This window comes from Pleurodeles waltl, chromosome 4_1 (genome assembly GCF_031143425.1).
Source record: "Pleurodeles waltl isolate 20211129_DDA chromosome 4_1, aPleWal1.hap1.20221129, whole genome shotgun sequence".
NCBI lineage: Eukaryota > Metazoa > Chordata > Amphibia > Caudata > Salamandridae > Pleurodeles > Pleurodeles waltl.
Genome location: NC_090442.1, coordinates 605,684,769 through 605,706,705, shown reverse-complemented (window position 1 = coordinate 605,706,705; position 21,937 = coordinate 605,684,769). Strand labels below are relative to the sequence as shown.

Below are 21,937 nucleotides of genomic sequence, written 5' to 3'. Positions count from 1 at the left end.
GTAAAAGTAGTTCATTAGTGTCACTCTCATCCCTGAACCTTTCCTTCCTAAACAACGGGGATGTCCTCAGCCCAAGTTCTGACCCAGTCAATCAATCCAAGTCCCTTGGAACGCAGGATCAACCACTGATAGAACTCATAGAAACGTCCTCAATCATGAGTGACGTCAAGGCAATGCAAAAAACTCCTCTTATGCCACTTCTAGCCACATTACAAAGGGCATGTCGACAAATGGACACTACTGCAGTCAGTTTAAGCCCGTTTTTGGTCTGTAACAGCGGCCCACCAGAGAAGGACATATTTACCTTTGACAAAAGTCCACCTTAAGCACCACCAAGAGGCTTCAGCAGGAGGAGATCTGGACAGCCAGTATAAATATCCCCATAGAGCAATTAATGCTTCAAGTTTGGAAAAACCAGTAAACACAGCATCTGATTCAGCAAACATTGGAGCCTCTGCTGGTATATGGGGTGCCAGCAGGTGGTGGTTTCCACTATCAGCTCAAAGGCCCTTAGTCAACCAATCAGGACGTTAACCCCAGAAATATCAGCAGATGCAGCATCCCTAACAGCAAACATTGAAGTACCTAATGGTACACGGGGGCTCTCCTGTTCACAAAGGAGGCAATGTTATCAACAATATGCCGGCAGGCAGACAAACGGGAACGTCAGGTTGACCTCCTCATTATTTTGGCAGATCATATAATGGGGATTGACAAGACACTGCAGGCACTTAACAAACTGATAGAGCTCAAAATGAGGGCGGGCGAGCATAACCCACGTATGTTCCTTTACCAAACATGCTTTTAAAACCAAATTCATGGTAAAGGCATGCGTGGTGAAGATGTGGTCATTGCTGAGACGGCGTTGTTAAGGCAAGCGTGATTTACACATGCGTTGTTCCATCATACATCCGTTCTCACCATGGACAGTCTAGCAAGGAGGGATTGCTCTAAGACCAAGAGAAAAGGCTTTGCAGAGGCATAAAAACTGTACTTAGGGGAGGTGGAGATAGGGCAAGAGAGGGGCATGGTCTTTGATGATAGTTGACTTGAGACAAACTGAGTTCTGTGCGTGGAGAGGGAGGTGCAGGTCCATGGCACAAGGCAAAGAGAACTATGCTCTGGAAGGCGGGAGAGCTGTAGAAGCGTAAATACAGCTCTGCAGGTAGACCTGTGAGGAGCTTTGGAAACAGAGATGAAAACAGGTGTGCAGGGGAAGCGGATAGAGACCCGTACAGGGGGGAGGTAGGAGTGGGGTTTAGGAAGGTACTGGAGAGTAGAAAGGGGCAGATAGATTTCCATATAGACTAGGGAACAGGGAGCTGTGTCGGGGAGGCAGAGCGATAATAAAGAGGTGTGGGTGGAAAGGATGCAAACGAGTTATCCAGGGAAAAGAAGGCAGATCTGTGCAGGGGACCCAGCAGGAGGGCTATGCAGGCGACAGGAAGAGAGCTTTACCGGGGGAGCAGCGTGGCTGTGTGTGGGGAGGCAGGGGACCGCAGGGGAGGCAGGGAGACCCGCCAAGAGGCAGGCAGAGACAGCTCAACAACGCACAGACAGTTAACACTGTGCATGAAGAGGCAGAGAATAACATTTAGCTGGGTCATAAAAGTAACCACGAGAAAATTGAGTTTGTGGTGAGTGATATCTGAACAGCAGCTGCTATTTTTGGCCTTTTAATAAAGAGTGGCACCCTCCAGTTCAGGCACCATAGTGGTAGCGCACATTATCGACAAGCGAAGGGCACTTTTAGGTTTGATGGTTTTAAGTAAAACTTCAGACTAAAGACATCATGTACAGGCAGTGTCGTTTTAAACGTGACATTATCGCCTCCATGTCAAGAGAATGGCAGAGCCCCCTGGCCCGCGGGGGCCTGGCAGCATCGCTTTGATTCCTCTGCCTGATGCTGAATTTAGCACATCAGAGATGCTCTCATCGGCCACATGAGATGCTGCAGAGATTCCTTCCCAAAGCCCTGGGAACAGAGGGGACAGGCGACAGATGTAAGGGGTCCTGGAGGCTGGCATCGGAGGCGGGGCGGGGGCAGCCTGATTGGTGTCCCGGTGCCGTATATAAAGTGCTGTGGTTGAGCAGCCCCGGTGCTGTCACGCTGATCCGCATCTCCCCACTGTCCCCCAGGGCCGGGCCTCGAGCCACTGTTTCCTTCTGAAGGGTTACTGCTCTTTGGGAATATGCCGGAACCCACGAAGAAAACAGGTGAGCCTGATCATCGGGGACTTTGTTCTCAGTGGAGCCTTTGCTGCGCACCAATGGCTCTTGCTGGGTGCACCTCTGAGCGTTGTGTGTGGAAACCTCTGGTGTGCCCGCGTGCTGGGGCACACATGGATCTTAGCTTGTTCTTTCATAACAGGAGAGTCGGTATTTGGGGAACAGCTTGGGCCTAAGCTGGTTTCTGAGGGTTTGTGGACTGGAGGTTGTAGGGTGCTAGGGGTTCAGGTGAGCTCGGACTGATTGCCTAATGGTGGGTAACTTCTGGAGTTGGTGAGTCTCCAGTAGCTTTCTGAAGTGTAGCTTTCAGGTTGTTAGGTGCACAGGTGGTTTGAGTCATTTCTGGAGATGGTTTGGTTGCAGTTGGGGTATAAGTGGTTTTGAATCATTTTCTGTAGGGATAGGTTCAGTCTGGGCCTCAGGTGGATCTGAGTTGCTTTATGCATTCGAGTACTGGTGATTTTGAGGTGGTGTCAGAAGACTGGTAGCTTGGAAAGTCGAAACAGATCCGCCTTGTGGTGTTTCGTGAATGCAGGTGGGATGATGTTTTGAGTAAGTTTAGTGGTTTGTAGATGCAATACGTAGTGCTGGCTGAGTTAGACACCTGCCTTTTCCCGAGTACTTTCTTCGTTCACCGTGAAGCTCCTACAAGTGTCACTGGACACTATGAAATGTAAACATCACATATATTAGCAGAACCACGGCCGAATCCGCCAGGCCTAGTACCATAACATGACAGTAAGAAATGCAGTGGCATGCTATACGTTCAAATGCCATGGTATACCACAACACAGCATGCCTATTGTAAGAAAACACGGCAAAGCAATACGGAGCATAGCTTAATTTATGCTGTTTTACATTGTAGCATAATTAACATAGAAGAGGTATCATATGGCATGATTCAGCTTGGGATCTCGTGAGATGACATAGTGTAGAATAAAGTAACAGAGGATAAGACTGCCAGGCAGAAAAAAATGCATTTTTTATTTTAGATTAAATAGATGTATAAGCATTACGACATTTATGCATCCCTTTCACAACGTAATAAATCAGAGACTGACCCAGCATTTGCAATATTTGTTGGGCTAATTTCACAATTTTCAGTCCTAATCTAATCAAACGAAGTCTCAATTACCTGACTGGCACATATGTTTTAAAATTTCAAGCACCATTGAACAGATTGCTGTTGTAAAACTACAATTTAAAAAATTTGCAAAATTTATGATTTTTACTGGAAGTACAATTCTTAAAATTTGCAAAATTAGAGATTTTAACTGGACTTTTGATCAGTGCTGACGCTCCACTGCTTTGAGTAATTTCTTGATTGTTGTAAAAGTAATGCCCTCATTGCAGACATAAAATGTAGAATTTGCTGCTTGTTTAAATATTTCTCTGCATCACTACTTTTGAACATCTGTTAAATGCCCTCATTCAAGTGTTGAGCAGTGAGTTACAGATTGAAATCTAGAAGTGGTTGTCTCAGTCTTTTATCCTAATGGGTTGATAAACGGTGTACCATTGAAGTGGGTAGGATTTAATGCATATTTGTAAACAAGAAATGTGTATTTGAAAATGCATGCTCATCTTGGCGCTAAATAAAATATGTTTATTGTTAACTAAATGGTATTAATTGTATTGACCTTGGAATGGCGAAAGGCTCCGTCAGAGAATTAAAGCTGTGACCGTGATGTCAAACATGGATTCCTGATGTGGATGCATTAGACGAAGAGCAACTAGACCTGGCACTAGACTTTTCCGTTTGCAACGTGACCAGTGTAGTTGATCATTAATACCGTCTTTAAGCTGCAGTCATCAATACTGCAGATGGGCACACCACTGCCAGTCCTCCACACCCACTTACAACATGCTCCTATCCTGGAGACAGACACTTAGACAATTATAAGCCACTCAAAGTGTTGGCAGATAAAGGGATGAAGCATAAGGAGATAATGTGATCTTCATAGGACTACACAGATGGTCAAGCAAGAAAGCGACTCGGGCTCCTGGTCTCACTGCCAACAACCTGCCCAGCAGAACACATCTAAGAGTGACCAAGCCTCCCTGGGGAGAATTATGTTTTATGGCTCAGACTTCTCTTTACTAAATACACTAAATATGCCAAACAAATGGACAAAATTGTTGCTTCACCTGTAATTATCTCATCATCAAGCTCAAAGTATTGAATTCTAGTCATCACACAAAACACGTGTAGTGGAAACCAATTACTCTCATAAATTGATGCGCTGTTGAAGGATATTGAAGTTCCAGCGGAAGGAGCCTCGTGCAATGCACTGCATATCACACTTAAGGCTGGGCTTTGGCTGAGCCTGTGCTCCTGAGCCCTTCCAGCTGGTGCAGTTTTACATCCAGGTCTAGGATCGGATAGATTTGGCCCTTCTCTCTTTTAATGGATTGCTTAATCCCACCACTGATCCTGAATCTTTACAACACATGGGACCCTCTACTGTGACTGCCACTGCCAAGTTTAGGTTGTGTTAGGAAAGAGAGTGGAACAAGTATAGAGACTGCATCTACTGCTCCCCAGGCAGGTGTTTTATCAAATCAAAACAATGGGCTTCAAAATAAAGGAAAAAGTGCATCATGATGAAATAGCAAACCTAGGTGCAGAATCCTAATCAGGAGTCAGTTGTACAGTTCGCATCTGCACAGCTCTCAGCTCCCTTGTGGTGAATCCTATTTTCTTCAAATACTGTTGGATCGAATGCAATAAGCGCCAATAATCAAACTAACTAATTTGACCCTTTTATGGTAGACAACATTTGCCCTGGTCCCACTGGCTATGATTAGCTTCTCTATGTATACTCTCTTGAGTTTTGTTCATAAACACAGCCTGATGAAGCACTTGGAAGGTGGCATATTGTCTGGGCACGCGTGATCTGCACTCTTGTTGCTGCTATGCCGCTGGCACACAATGCTCCATGGACTGGATACCCATAAATAGCCATGCCAAATGCACTTATTAATACATGATCCTAATCCAGGCTATGAAACCAAGAGCCGACACCTTTCTGAAGCATTTCGGTCGTAGGCAGCTGGTCCCATGTCCTTCCTGACTGACCTGCCATGCGTCCCAGGAGCCCCAATTAAAGAGATGTCTCCAAAGTGGTTGGCACACACCGTGCAGGAGTATTTTGGTCATTAATTAACATCGAATCACAGGCAGGCTAAAAGTCGCTAGGGAAATGAGCTGTTTGGGGCACTCATTACAACAGTGTATTAGTTCTGTCGACACCTAACGATCTTTAATGTTTCCATCAAGCAAATTCTGATAAGTGACACATACACCTTTATTCACTCACCAAATTCTTGTACAACAGGTACCAAAGACCACAATAATGAAAAAGGACAGTGACAACATACAGAGTAGTGCCAATTTGAAAACAAACTTTGCAGAAAGTGAAGCTATTCAACTCCATCATGCCCTTCAGAATATCCTGGACTCACAGACAAGCATATGGTCAGTGTCCCACTTTTACATTACTTCGTACAGGTACCACCCGGAAATGTTCTCCATTGGTTGGTCATACCTGGACAATTCTATCCAACAGCCTTTAGGCATTACCCAACTTGTTCTTACCTCCGTAGCTGAATAAAAGCTTTCTGGCAAAATCCATGACAGCTTGTCATACTTGTGAACTTCTTTCACCAAGACTGCCCACTGCCAGAAACATTTTGGTTTATCTTGGTATCAGAATGCTTGTTTCAGTCATCCACTGTGATTTTGATCTAACAATGCACCTATCAACCGCAAAAAGCCCTGAAAAACCCCCTTGGCTGAAAGTATGTCAGTTGTCTGAATATGTTGGAATGCGACCTTTTCAGGTGCTAAAATGTGCATATATCAAATAAAACCACACAACCAAAACTGAACTCGAAAACGCCATTTCCAGCCCTCCTTTTGAAGAGGACAATATGTGATCACAATACCTGCCTTTAATCACATGATATGAGATTGAAGCTAAAGCTCTATGTATTGCAGATTCAATTATCTGAGCTAATTATTGACACTGGGAGGAAAAGGGGGTGCTATTTAGCTTGCAGTGGATTAGAATCACCTACTTACATTTAGATAAAACACATTTAGGTATGCTGTAACAAAAGCCATCAATTCTTCTGTTTCTTTCCTTGATCTTGTTTTCTTCTGTTTTCTGTTTTCGTTGATCTGTCAAAATGCACAAGAAGCTCAAACTAAGGCCACCTGCCTGATTTCCCACAAAATGTGACCAGGAGCTACTATAAGTGTTTATGTATCTTCCACTGGCCTGAAACAATCTAGCCATTCCACCTCAGCAAGAGGGGGGTCGGACAGCTGGAGCATAAAGTAGATTTCAAAATACTGCATATCCTTCAATGATGTCTGCAAGCATATCTTCTAATTATACACCAACGACCTAGAATTCCAAATTGTTTTATCCCTCTAACCGTCAAAATATGGCTCCCAGGAAAGTGTGCAGTTGATGGACCAAAATGCAAATTCACATTGAGCAGACTCGTCTCCTGTCAGTTTTAGTTAGCTTTTGCTGGCTTTGGACAACCAACAGCCTTTATTGATTGTTAGAATATTGTGGTGTTGATACTTTTTAAAAAACATTCCTTCCTTCTTGTCTTTCTTTATTGGACTGAGTATCCAAAATGTTTCATATCGTGTGTTCTAAAGTACTGACGCATCGTACCGGATGTAGCCTGAAAGCACCTGCAAGTTATCCCATAAGCAATGTGGACACCATGTGAGGGCAGTCAGATATCAGCAAGAGCTCTGATACGCATGTCCCAGGGTGGACCTTACCCAGGACCAAGCTAACCATTCCTGCTGTATCAGGGAAACCACTGAAAAATGTTTGAGTGAGGAGTGAACCAAAGCGGGCACAGAGCATGCCTCTACTAGTAGAAGCAAATTCACAGCATTCAATTCTTATTGATAAATGTCTCTGTTTAAGTTTTGGAATGAATATTGTTCTTAAAGATTGACACCTGCACACGTGGAGCTTCTTCTAAAAGAAAAACAGACTAGGTGGCAACATCTTGCAAAAAATGTAAAATCTATGTTCCTTTTCCGAATAAATTGTAAAGTGCTCTTTACCGAGTACCTGTCGGGATCCCCAGGAAGAATAGTATTCTGTATTCCTGCCAATTTGGACTGACTATGTTTGGGAAATACACGCCCCACTCGGAACCTGTGAAATAAACCTCGGCATATCATTTCAGTATCTCAGAAGACTGTGGTAGGTAGAAATATACATTCCTATAACATTTACACCCTGGAACCAGTGTTCATAATCCCTCATTCTCAGTGTGAAGGCCACAACTAAACAAAGGAGCGTACATGTAGGTCAGATGTGACTTTAAGGTATGTGGATGGCCAATGGCATTGGGAAGGTGGTAAACATCATCAACAGATTATCACTGCCCACCGAAGCCCTTCTCTCCAGTTTAAATGTCTCTTTTTTGCTTTCTTGTGAAAATTAACCAAGGAACTAGGGTTAATAAATGTCATCAATGACTTCTGACCAGGCAAGTGAACACCCTGGCCCTCAGTAAGAGGTGTGGGGGAAAACCAATGATGTATAACTGCGCCTGGAATTGCCGACACCGTGGCTACAGTAATAACAAGGGGTGGTATTAGTGCAAGAATGGGGAATAACTCTAGGAATCAGTGTATGAGCAACGAGTTTCACACTTTTTTCGCACACACAAAGCATTCTCCCCAAGACATATTCCATTACATTTTCGCGAGCGACGTGCGTGTTTTTTTAAATCTGAATACACAATCTGGCAACCCCGCTGACTGCTCCCTTGGTACGGTCTTGCTTCCACGCGAGGCTGGCTCGCGCTCAGCTGTCTTTCGGTTATTCGTCGTAGCTAAAGTCATGTTCCATAGGCCGTCCCGCCCTGGAAGTCAGAAAGACCCTCAGAGCCTGTCCGTCATTTCTAACGTGAGGGGGTCTCTTGAATGCTGGTTGCATAACTCTTGGCGGCTGTCAAATGTTTGCAGCCAGACGGAGTTGAGCGCTATGAGGACGCTGCTGGTTGACGTTTCTGATGGAATGACAGCTGAGGAGTTTTGTCCCTCAGAGAAGGGCAGCTTGTAAGTTTGTCTTTTTATTTCCTGCGGGTCACTGTGGTGACGGACTTCAGAATTTCCTCTATTAAATTCTCTAAGTATTATATTGGGTTAGAAATAAAAACTGTTTAGGGCATACAGAAACAGCATGCATCCAAATTGTGCCAAGATTAGACTGGGAGAGACAATGGGGCAGATTTAAGAGCCCCTAGCGACCCCTGGGCGTCACTTTTCGTGATGCTTCGGTGGCGCTAACCACTGCTCTATATTTACAAGGAGGTGCAATGGCACTTTTTGCGGCCATACGCCTCCTTGTAAATATGGGCCCCTCTGACGCAGTTTTCTGCGTCAGAGGGGCGTGCAATGGGTGTTGCACGGGGCATTCCATCACAACACCCATTGCTTTTGACGGTGCCCCATATTTACGAGCAAGTGTAAACCTGTGAAAGCACCAAAAACTAGCCATGGCAAAACGAGGAGGAATGCTTTTATTCCTTTTCGTTTTTTGCTTGCGTATGTGTTCCATGTGTGCTGCATTCTGCAGCACCCATAGAAAGAGCAAAATGCCATGAATGATTGTTTATGTGCAGGAAGGTGTCACTTCCTGCACATAAACAATATATCCCAGCACGCACACACCCTTGCATTGTCGTGCAAGGATGCCTGCATTGGCACAGGCAGTTTAATTCAGCGCCGGCACAGGGGGAAATGCAGGGGTGCAGCATATTCCTGTAAATAAGGCGCACCCTGCGTTTCAAAAGTGACGCAGCGTGGCACAGCTATTTTTGGTGCAGCACCACGCTGCGCCACGTTTGAATAAATCAGGGCCTAAGTGAGCATGAGATCAAAAAATGTAAAAATACAATTCCGGGCAACTGGGTGAAAATATAAAATATAGCTGGATGCTTTTTGTGTGCCCATACTCTCACATATTTAAGGCTCCAAGGTTTGGCAAACAAAGAGCACAAACTGGCAATCATGAAGGATGAGCAAACAAACAAATAAATGAAAACGGTTTGATTCTGTATCCCAACCACTGGACACTGCTAAGATGGAATATAGGTGTATTATAAAGAATACATTCAATTGCCCAAAATGTGGCTCGATTTGATTTTAACTGTGGTGACTGCCTCACTCTAAGTCAATAAGGACGCTATTTTAAGTTCATCCAGTCATTGATTCACATACAAATCATTGATTACAGGCGTGTTAGTCTCATTAGTTCAATGGAAGCAAAACAAGACTGCAACACCCAGAATGCATTAGGCTATCAGACACAACTGGAGAAAGTGCCTGTAACGACATGGAAGGTGGTAGTAACCCTATTCTTCACAGGAGCCAAGTGTTTGTGTAGTAGTGTACATGCAGCAATGGCTCTGAAATATGTATTGTTAATAAGAAATCATCCACAATAATATCCTCACAATCTAATGTGACCTCCTCAATGAACAGGACAGAAACAACCACAGGGATTCAGTGTTAAACGGAAATAATTGTGCACTGTGTCCTAGTCCTACGGAGGTGTGAAAGCCCTGTTCTATTGAATTCTGTTCTGTGAAATCTTAAGCAGAAACACAAAGTACGGAATGGTTCTGGCATTTTCAGATTCTGCGTGTATGTTTTTGAGGTGTTGCCACTGTTTGTTTTTTTAAAGATCTTTTTATTAGAAACATGGCTAGCAATAGAAAAGCAAGTAGAACACATACCATCATACATTGACATGGCATCAGTAGGGATTTAACAGTATTAAACAACACTTATGCTTCCTCCCTCCTGTCCCCCGTGTCACTAACCATGGCATTTACATTGAAATATTGAAATTATTAGAGAGCATTCTTTTGGAGCCAGCCGGAGTGAGAGGAGTACAAGTACCCCTGTGTATTCATTCCATTTCCCCCAGATTTTCGTCCATTTTCAAGGACAGCCCCTGCCTACATATATCACTTTCTCAGCCAACATGCACCAGTCGATGCCCCGCTTCCAGTCCCCCAATTGTGGTGCTGAGTAGTTGCTGTTGTTTTGGTGTTGTCAGCTTTCAAGAGCATTGACCGTCAGTGGGGGTCTGTTATTTGGCAACGCAACATCTTCTGGACAAGCATTCATGTAACATGAAGATTAATTACTGCACCAAACAAACATTTTGGAGAAGGTCATTAGTTAGGTCTCATCAACACGTCCAGCAGAAGTTGGATGATACAGGGAATATGAGATTGGTAGTCGGGTTCCGTCCAAATTTCATGAAGATCTCCGTTCTTGGCATATCTGGCATCAAATTCACCTGGCGGCAAAAGACAGCCATCTGTCCTGACCAATCTGGCAGCTTTGTCAGCAGATGTTGTTGTGATCACTCACAGGGCCTTGGCTAGTGAAGCGACTCGTTGACATAAATATTTTTTACCTAACTAGACAGATACAAATTACTTCTCTGTGCAGTCTTGCTATTTGTAGAACCACACATTTCATCCTCTACTGCTACAACATTATGTGTAAAGCGAAGGGATACATTACCTGTGGAAGTGCCAGTGCAGAAGTGGATACAAATCCAGCATACTGTCCATGGTAGAAGATACAAGAGGACCCCAGCCTTCCTGGGATATGGGAAAAACTGGGGAGGTGTGTTCTTCCTTAGGGCAGACTTCTGCATCGCTCCTGGCGCTATGCACTATTGGAGGGCATGATGATGTAAAGCTGAGAAAAATGTTGTGCTGACATCAGAAGACTGCAAAATGCAGCTACTGCAAGAATAAGGTCAGGGAGATAAAGGGGAATATGCAGAACAATTCTGAATACATTATTCATCCATAATTCATCAGTTTGAGGAGGTCTGTTTCAAGCACGAAAGTGCAAGTAGTTGTCTAGAATGAGTTAGTAGGTGCCTTGTGAAACTCCAACAGATGTACTGATGAGTAGAATAGATTGTACAAAAATAACTTTTCAGTGAGTAATACAAGCTTCAATGGTCAGAAGTCTGCTGGTGATCTGGAGAACATGGACAACGGTGGTGCTACTGCAAAGAAGCATCTGTGTTTTCTTCATGGAAGAAGAGGTGGTGTTGTCACTTCCACCTCTGGACAAACACCTACACCAGCATCTCCTTAAGAAAGCATGAGAACTGAAAGAGTGGTTGGTGGGGCAGCTGAATTTCTTTTGGAAGTCATCTGGGCCAAGCTACATGGTCAAGTGATGCAGCAGGCATGGGAAGCTAGGGCAGGCCTTGCACAATGAGGATGTATGTTGATCAGTCTTCTTTACTTAGAGCAAGGAACTGAGTGTACTATAGGACAGCTAGCTTTAATGTCTGCTTCGCTAAGGTGTCAGTAAACTGCTTCTGCACAAGAGCATATTCACCACTATGATGCAACTATTTCGCCTGGCACATTTTACCATGCAAGGTAGGATTATTGGTTGTGGTCCAGTGTGGTAGAGTCTAGTCTGGACACCAAAGTGGATAAGAGAGCTTTTCAGGTGCAGTATGAAGCCTCAGCTTTTGTTACTAAATCATTTGTTGTCAATGAAGTAATGCAGACTAGGAGAGGGCACTTTAAGATGGCGACTTTTACAGGTAATGTTCTCTGCATGCAGGAAACAGCTTTTCTCTGACTGGAGACAACCGATTGTTGACAATCACTAAGGATTATCAATGACGAATGCAGCCAGCTTCCCTCTACCCCTTTGGTTGCTAGCGCTGAAAGGGATGGATCCACTTAAAACCACATCAACATCTTAAAAATCCAGCTGTCAAACCAGGACAGAGAGTTTCGTATGTGAAGCTACTGAGTCAATCAGTGGGGGTGCAATTCTAGGCAACTGTCCTTGCGTTTCCTTCTCTGTTAGCGACAGTGTAATCTGAAAGATGTGCTACTGGCCTTCACCCATACCTTTCAAGACTCTGCGAACACTTGGCCTAGTTTTCTGGGACTGCTTCTCTGCTTTCATCAAGAGCTACAGCTGTTAGTGTTATGACAAAGCGGCTCCAGTGTGAGATTGTTTACACCCAGATCAACTCTTCTGGGCTATATAGAGATCACTCTGGAAAAGCAATGTATGTATGTATGTATGTATATGGGCATTTATAAAGCGCGTTCCGGCCTTGGCATCGAAGCGCTAAGAGGACATATAGGAGAAAAAGATGACTGAAGGCCAATAGCCCTATCGAGGAAACAACCAGGTTTTCACCCTCTTCCTAAACATCGAGAAGTTCTGTTCTTTCCTGATATCAAGCGGTAAACCATTCCAATATCTGGCAGCCGCCACTGTGAACGCTTCATCTCCCCACCTAACTCTGCGCGTCCTACAGACCTGGATCAGAAACGACTTCTCTGATCTTAGGACGCGTCCTGGCTGATACCACCTGAGTCTGTTCATCAGGTGTTCTGCACCATCCCCATGTAGTGCTTTAAAGGTAATGCAGAGAGATTTCAAAATAATCCTCTTGCCCACCGGAAGCCAGTGAAGGCGCTTAAGGCTGAGGGACGCCGACGCTAAATGTGGAAGTGCCAGAATCATGCGAGCTGCATTATTCTGAATCAATTGCAGTTTCTTCAAAGTGAACTCATCAATATCCAACAACAATGATTTGCAATAGTCTACTCTTGACATGATCAGTGCCAACATAACCGTAATTCTTTCCTCCTGCTTCAGGAATTGTAAAATTTTCCTCAGGATTTTCAAGGTCCAATAGCAAGACTTCACTGTGTTTTAAAGCTTAATGCTTCTTCAAAAATCACTCCTAGGTTTCTAGTTGCTCCGCACAGGATAGGTAGTTGCCCGCAATCATCTGGCCACCATCGCGGACCCCACAGATCCTCACTACAACCATACAAGACAGTCTTGTTGGTATTGAGCTTAAGCCAATTCTGTCTCATCCACTGATTAATATCCTTCATGCAGCTATTAAACTGCTCTGCCACTTCCTCCCCATTACTCCTAGATACTGGAATAATAATCTGGGTGTCATCAGCATAGGAGGATGGTGAAAAGCCATATGATCGAATAAGTCTTGCCAGGGGGGCCACATAGACATTAAAGAGCGTAGGACTCAGCGCCAAGCCCTGGGGTAGCCCACATGGCAAGTGGAAGGCCGGAGCTTTAACTGTGCACTGATTCTGTTTCGGCTAGTGCCTGGAGCTGGCAATAACACTTTGACAGATAACATTTGCAGCAATTAAGTATTTGCTTCTAACCAATTCCAGGTGTCATACATGGTCACTGTCTACTGAGTCCTGTGTATGTGGCCCATACACATGATGAAAGGCGATTACAAAATATTCAAGTCAATCTAAGAGCCAGTACCCCAGAAAATATTTTAAAGCTTTCAAACATTTAGCCTTAAATGTAAGTTTCTTCTGTAGTTGATTTCAATGCCACTTTCCAGCAAAACGTACTTTCTGAGTGAGTCTAAGACAAGATGTCCCTTCGCTTTACACCTCAGCATTAGTTACTAAACTTCATGTTTTTAGAAAGTTCTTTGTAAGGTACGAGACACTGGTTTTATTTCAGCTCTGTGAGGATTCCTTTCTTCACCTTTCCACACCAGAATTTGTCTCCAAAACATTCAAAGTACAACATTCTATAACTGAACAACAACATTATTATATTTACATCACTAGACTCCATTCCGTGACCCAACACCACATTCTTGCATGGGCACGTATTCCTTTATTACCTAACTGTGATCTTTTAAACTGTCTCCTACATTCACCCATAGCCTGTATCTATTTGTCTATCTATCCCCCTCTATTTCTTATTTGTTTGTACTAATTGCAGATTGTGGGCGATACGAGTGCTAATTAACAATGATATTAAACGATCTGTCTGTCTATCTAGTTATCTGTTTGTGTTCTGCCTGCTGTTGGCCTGGTAACCTGCCCAAAAGATGTTAAACCATAGATTAATTTTACTACCCAGGAGCCTTGTAAACAAACAGATCCATTTTGTCCTCAATCCCTTACAGATACAAGCCCAGATATAATTACTTTCTGTATAGAAATACTGGTTGCAATTTGCGACTAGTATTTTTGTGACTAGAACATTTATTTGTGAACGAATAGGATGGTTTGCACAAAAAGGTTTCCGAGTGAGTCACAATCCAAACAACATCTTTAATACTCAAGAGGTAGGTCACACATTGCTACTCACTCCAATTAGAAGCCATCAAAAGAACGGTGGCCTGCTAGGGTCAGCAGAACACCACGTCTGTGATTGCCCCTCAATAAAAAAACTTTTTTTAATTGCAGACAGTTTAATTTAAAAGAAACCTGACTGTGTTTTAAAAAAATCCTTTTTTTTAATTTGTTTAAGAATTGGCAGAGGTTCTTCGAGACCAATGCCTACTTCCAAACAAACTTTGGGGCATATTTAAGAGCCCTAGTGCCATTCTAATGGCACATCAGCATCATTTTTTTATGCTGATGTGGCATTAGAAGGCCAAAAAAGCTGTGCCATATTTACAAAGTGACGCAATATATGCATTGCGCCACTTTGTAACCCTTTACGCTACATTATGCTTGTGCCAGGCATCTTGTAGGGAAAGGGATGTTCCCCCATAAGGGGGGCCAAAAACATCTAACAGATTTCCTTGCGTCATTTTTTTCGGCACTTTTAACGCCTGCTCAGAGCAGGTGTTAAAAGGGGACATGCCACTGAATACAATGGGCCCCTATGTACTCTGCAGGAATAGTGCCAACATTTTGCCGCTACTCCTGCAGAGTACATTGATAGCGTAAAAAAAATGACGCTATTTCCCCCTACTGTGTGCCATGGTGTGCCGTATTTTAAATATGGTGCACACATGGTGGCAGTAGAGGGGTACTAAAGGACGCAAGAAAAGTGGCGCTGCACTGTGTGCAGTGCCACTTTTCTTAAATTTGCCCCTTGGTTTTTAAGATTGTGAGTTTCAATGTTTTGTAACTGGATTACGGTTACTAAATATTGGTAAATTCATACCAATTCGCAGTTTGGAAGAGTCGTCCACACCAAGCCCCTTCCGAATTGTACATTTGTACCCCAATTACAAGCCCATTTTAGGATTTGGTAAAAGTTTACAGACTCCTAAAATGAGATTAGTACATAGCAAAAACCTATATTGGGATCGCAAAGAGAACTATTTGACAAATCACAGTATTTGCAACTGTTAAATAGGTTGTTATACCAGGGCCTCTGATTTATATTTGTTTCTAAAATGCTGTTCTGGATAATTTCATAATTTTGATATCTGTGAAAAAGTCCCTTAACAACAACAAATCCATAGTCCTACTGGACTTCATGAGTCCTCCCTCTTAAAATCTACCTAAATCCACGCCAAAGAATTGCAACTCCATGTCTGACAATGGAATCTGTTTTAACGCCTGGAACCCACAAAAGCACAGACAGCTGCCCCAAACATAAGATTACCAGTTGGCTCCATGTCATCATGTTCCTGTTCCCAGGCGTGTTAGTCCTACTGATCCACTTAAAATAATAGATATACAACTTCCAGAATGTATTCTGTTGCCAAAGAAAAGTCGAGGACTTGAAAATGGTGCACCTGGTGAGACTAGGTAATCTGGTAGTCGTAACCAAATTAACCCATTTTCCTACCAAGAAGCCTGATACTGCCTTTTCAAGGTGAGTTGGATGGGTGGGTCTCTAAGGGGAGCAGTTCCTGCGCCTCCAGACTTCTGAAATTACAATGGTAATGCAACCGATAAACAATGTTCCAAGTCAGGCTGCAAGCGCCTTTCATCACAGCCTGCACAATAAGTGAATATGATGTAATGCACATAACACTTGGAGTATGCTCTGAGAATAGCTTGACTATCTTTGAGTGCCATTGTGTTGGGTAACAGCGACAACTGTTTTTTTACTGCATTCTGAAACCTTACAATCTGTGATAGCTGACTCCAAAATAGATTTGTTTTATTATTATTATTAATATTATGAGTCTTATTAGCATGAAAGAAGCGTGGCCCAAAAGACGAGAAATGATGCATTTTTAATGTGCTTTTCTTTCTTATAAACTCTATAATGTGCATTCCTCTATTTCTACAGGAGTGCCATCAGGCAGTTTGCACTTTCTGATAAAACCAACACATATGTCCCCTGGATAATAAGCATTGCGTTCATGTGTAGGCCTTCCACTGTATGTCTAAGATTAGAAAAAGATTTGGACTATGGAAACATAAAACCATCGAAATATCTGTCCAGGCCTCCAGAAGTTAGCTCATGCTCTCATCAGAATACCATGCCCCAGCGCGCAGCCTTTGTGCCTTCTCTGCACCTGTTCCAAAGATAAATAAAGAGGCAGACAATCCTTTTCCCCTCCTAAAATCTAAATACGCAACCACCGAAATACAGCTATTTAAAACCATGGCGTGCCTACCCTTTGATAGGCAACGCAAGGTCTTTCTTCTTAATGGCGGTGTCTGCTTTCAGGGACCAGCGGAAGGGAGATGGATTATGCAGGAGCTGAACCTGCGGCACGGGCATCGGGTTCACCGCGGCTCCAGAGAGATACCAGGCAAGATGGCCGACCATCACACCCAGCCAAGCGCACCGAGGGCGCCACATGCATCTGACAGGGCGTTGTGCGTTTAACCCGATTTTGTCGTCACTGTGACCTGGATATCATATCATACACGGAATACATTTCCCCTAAGTGTCATCGTAAAATACAGCACACACTGACGTTAAGTACGTGGTTTCAGAGCCATCTAAGAACTGTGTATCCTATTCTTCTCCGGTCATTATCTTGCTAACATGCCATTCTTTTTCAAATAGGTGTCGCCGAGACTTACATTATTGATGACGCCATTTCTAGCTACTTGATATACTGTATGTTGATGAAGCAGAAAATGAAGGTTTTGATTTATTAACGCATAAACGTAGTGAGAAACAATCATGTGTGATATTAACCGAATTAATAAAGATTGTACGGGGACAAAATGTGCCCTCAGAGTAGTTTGCCATCATTTATACGCGTGCTTTATATAACGTGGTGTATTAGAATTGCACTAATCCGACATAATCATAAACATGTGCTACGATTTGCTTATTTGAAATGCCTTAGCTTAGCATTACTTTAGCGGAGGCTTTGGCCTAGTTGCCTGGTCTCACGGTTTAAATGTTCGTATTTTTCCACTGTGCTATTAAACGTGTATTTCTGCTTGAAGCTGTATTTTTCCACAGAAACTGTTCACATGCTTATCTTAAAGTTAGTGCCAGCCTGGCATATTTTCTCTTTAATTCAAGGTCGACTTGCAGGTGCGGACAATGGAGGCTCTGAGAGTAAGCTAATCGAGAGACAATGTTGCAAATTACGTACCCATCTCCAAGGATAATGTATGCTTAAGTAAAAGCTTGAGAACTGTAGTTTTTGATTGGTCAATTTGAAGCTAACCTATGAACCCACCAATGGAGACCCTACTGGACTTGAACTGTTGTCTATAAAACCCAGGTGCACGAGAGGAAAGCTCTCTATCTTCGGACATCCCGCCATTTTGACTTCGTAGCTACTATGACCCATTTTGCTGCGACGCCATTTTGAGAGACTTTGATGCTTTCTCTAATCGAGAGAAAGAGACCTTAATGATTCTTGCCCTAGAGACTTTAACTTTGATTTGCCCCTTTGCATGAAGTAGTAGTTTTATCTTGCCGCCGTGAGGCAATTGCCCCGTTCACCTTTGCCCCTTTCGTCCCGGCCCTATGCTGATCGAGAAACGATACCTGTGAGACGAAGAATTCATTGATTGCTGATCGGAATTGGTAATTATGAAAGGAAATTGTAAAATTGCATTGTGTTTCTTTTAGGTAACCAACTGCTGACTTTGATAAGGACCCTAGCTAGGAGTTTTCTAAATTGATGTTGCCAAATTGTTTTTTTGCATGAAGTCCCACATGCTGATGCTAATTTGAGGTTAGATGAGGATTCCATATGTCGCACGATGCAATTTGAGATCTTGTTATGCTGACTAGATGTACGCAATTAGCCCATTACAGATTATCGTATTAGTGCTTTGCATTGCTATTATCGAATGCCTCGTGATTCAAATGCTACATAGATTACACTTGTTTCGACGTTATGGACAGCTATTAATGTTCATTTATGTTTATCATTTGGTGTTGAGACACATCTATATCGTGCTAGCTTTGTTAATATAGGGAAATAAATTCACTAACTTTGCAATAAACTGGTGTGGTTATTCCTGGCTGAAAGGTCAGGGTTCGCCGAAATGTATTCTGGATTAATTGTTAAGTGTTATGTTGTTCAAGGGGTTGCTTATGTTCGTTATTGATTATCTATTTGAGAAGGTGATTGATCGATTAAGAGTACAGAGAGTTCCCACATAGTCAAAAGATTCATCGACCTAAAGAGCGTCCGAACGCAGGTAAATTGTTACCACGGTTCGCTCTATCAATGTCACGTTTTAGTTTGGTGTAGTGAAGTGTGGCGAATGAACTCTGCTGACAGCAGAAGCTTATTCACAGCCCTGAGGGAAACATATAGGGAAATCTACATAAGTGTGAACAGGTAGACATGGAGGAGTGATTCCAAACCTGGGTTCGGGAAATAATTCAGTGACAGCTGTTTTAGTGTAAAAGGTCATTTATTAGGACAGGATTGCATAAGCAACATAACCTTAAATTTAACACGTAAACCGCAACTTTAATAACTCCCTCCCTTTAACATCTCCTCGCTCATCCATTCCCCTCCAAACCCTTATTTCGTTTCCATTCCCCTACGCACTCCCCTTTTCCTTTCATGCCCCATTTGGTTTGTGCGTACCCCCACTCAGAGCCTTCACATGCTTGTTTATTCCCTGGAAGGGTGGCCCAGCCGCATCTGACTCACCACCCTCCCCCATCTACTGCCAACCAGCACAAACCCATTTGGCGTTTTGCTGCCCCCTCCACCCCAGGCCACACTACTGCAACCAGAACTTCTAATTTCTTGTTTGTAATCCACAAGTTCTCCCCCCACAACTCCTCAACCAGCAGTCTCAGATCTGTCAGATAATATGCATTTCCTAGTGTGGACAGGTGAACACCATCGTCTCTGAATAATGCTACCTCCTGCTCTGTAATGTTCTCGTGTTTCAGTATTTTTATCCCTTGTGCCCAGCAAAAAACCCTCATCGATCTGTTAAGTTTCCTTCGAGCCCGCTCCATGACTCCATATTTTACTGCCCCTCTCCACACCCTACGGGGAACAAATTCTGTCCACACCAAGCATGTACCATGCAGTTTTTGCTTGATAATCTCCAAGTCTCTCTGCATGTGCTGCAGTAGCGTGAGTCCTGATAATTTTACAAGATCATTCTCTCCCAAATGGATGATTAACAAATTCGGACATCTCCAGTTCAATAAGTTAGCTGTGATGAAAGGAAGCAGGTTACCCCACCGCATGCCGCTTTTTCCCCACCATCGCACCTTGTGCCGCCTGCTGGATGGTCCCAGGGCCCGATCATATATCTGTTTTTCCGTGAACTTCGCTGCCCAGTGGACAAATGAATGGCCAACCAGCCATGTTACCATCTTGCCCTGCGATGGACCAAACGCCTCTCCTGCAATTGAAAAAATAACTGTAACATGTGTTTTTTAAATATAAACCCCCGCCTAAAAACCCTGCATCTGTCACTCCTCACAACTCAGGGTCTAACGTATCGTTCACAACACTTTGATTTCCAGCGGCCTATTGCCCTGATCTTTGCCCAGTCCCAACCCAAATGCGCCACGGCCGTAGCTGCCCCAATTCTAAACGAATGTGTGCCAAAATCCATGGCCCGGCGGCCTGTATGTCCCAACGCCATCCTCAATACACGTAAAAGCTGAAAACTTGTGACCTTGGACCCTGATCCGTGCACAAAAACCCCAGCTTCCCTGTTCGACATACATGAGGATTGAAACTTGCTCCATTCCGTAACTGGGCAGGCCAACACATTGCCCCCTTTTTCTAACCATACCCACTTTCCCCTGCCTAGCTGGTCTGTTTTTGATCATCTAAGCCAGATCCCCAATCGATTGCCGTGCACAGACACCTCCCGGTAGCGTATCCCAACCGCTGCCCCAACACCCAACAACTCTGACACTCGAAAAGCTCCAAAAAACATCCACACCATGCATGAGCGGAAAAGCGCTAACTCGTATTCGTCTGCGCAACATACCAGCAGTACGTGTAACAACTCCAGTAACAAATCAAAATCAATGGGTTCCCTGGCCGCTCTACCCTCAACTGCTCTAATTGTGCCCCAACCTTTTAACATCCTTCCCAACAGATCGTTTCTTGCCGGGTCGTGATCAAAAAACAACTTCCCATAAAACGATACATCTGCCAATTTTCCCCCAATAGTGGCTGCTGATAAACCTTTCTGAATCATGCACAGCACGAAGCGCAACGCCCAATGCTCTAGCTGTTTGTCGCTCTGTCCCCAAAAATTTGCTGTAAACCGCTCAAAATACTGAAAATCCAACCAGGCCAGCCGGTAACTTTGCCGAGTGGATTCCGCTAAGGACATCTCCACCAGCCCTGTGATCATCATGCCCCCCATTCCCAAATGTCTGCAGGGACCGATGTCTTGGACTGTTCTGCTCCTGGCGCCAGGTTGCGGAAACGCTGCCACTGTGAACGAGACAGGGAATCCGCAATCTCAGTGAAAACTCCTGGTGTATGGACAGCTTTAAAGATCACATTCAGAGATAAGCACTGCAACATAAAACGGCGCAACAAGCGCAAGACCCTCAAATCCCTCGCCTTCTGTCTGTTCACCAGCTCCACAACAGCGATGTTGTCGATTCTGAATAAAACTGTCCTATTTGCTAACTCCTGTCCCCATACTGCCATTGCCACCAAAAGGGGAAAAAATTCCAGAAAAGCAATACTCCTCCCTTGTTGCAACCATAGTGCTGGCCACGCCTCTGCGCACCATCAGCCATCCCAGAAAATCCCAAAACCATGTGCTCCCGCTGCATCTGAAAATGTCTGCACCTGCCATACTGTCTCTTCCTCACAGACCCACATGGATACCCCATTGAATTGTTTCAGAAATGTTTCCCATACCCTAACATCCTCTCTGAGTCCCATTGAAACTCTTATTCTCTGATGTGGCATCACTGCGCCTGACATGGACAAACCCAATCGCCTGCAAAACGGCCCCCCGACTGCCCTGCAAGCAAAATTTAGGTACCCCAACAGCTTCTGAGCTGTTCCAAAATCGATTTTTCGTGCCTCCTTCACTATGCCCAAGAAAACCAGCATGTCTGTTACTTTTTGTGCCGGTAATCTGGCTGTCATTGTACTGGAGTCTAACTCAATACCCAGAAAGGTGAGAACCGATGAGGGGCCTTCAGTCTTTTCGGGTGCCAAAGGCACTCCCATCTGATGCGCCATGTCCTGAAAACTTGTCAGAGCCTTCCGGCACTCCCCCGAATCCATCTTTCCTACAAACAGGAAATCATCCAAGTAATGGGTCACTGCATAATGCCCAATGCTCTTGACAAATACCCACTGCATGAAGGTGCTAAAGGCTTCGAACAGGGCGCATGAAATCGCGCAACCCATGGGCAGGACCCTGTCCACATATATTGCTCCTTCAAACTGCATCCCCAGCAAATCAAAATCTCCTGGGTGTATCGGCAATAGCCTGAAAGCCG

General features: G+C 44.0%; 1 protein-coding gene across 11 annotated transcripts in view; it reads left to right on the top strand.

Annotated features, from left to right (window-relative positions):
• Positions 1-1,960: 1,960 nt before the first annotated feature.
• Positions 1,961-21,937, top strand: part of MYBPC1 (myosin binding protein C1) — a 362,797-nt gene continuing 342,820 nt past the window's right edge. For all 11 annotated transcript variants that reach the window (XM_069229024.1, XM_069229023.1, XM_069229030.1 and 8 more), the window contains exon 1: positions 1,961-2,217. In XM_069229024.1, the coding sequence (XP_069085125.1) occupies positions 2,193-2,217 (25 nt within the window). In that variant the 5' untranslated portion in view covers positions 1,961-2,192. The remainder of the gene's footprint in view (positions 2,218-21,937) is intronic.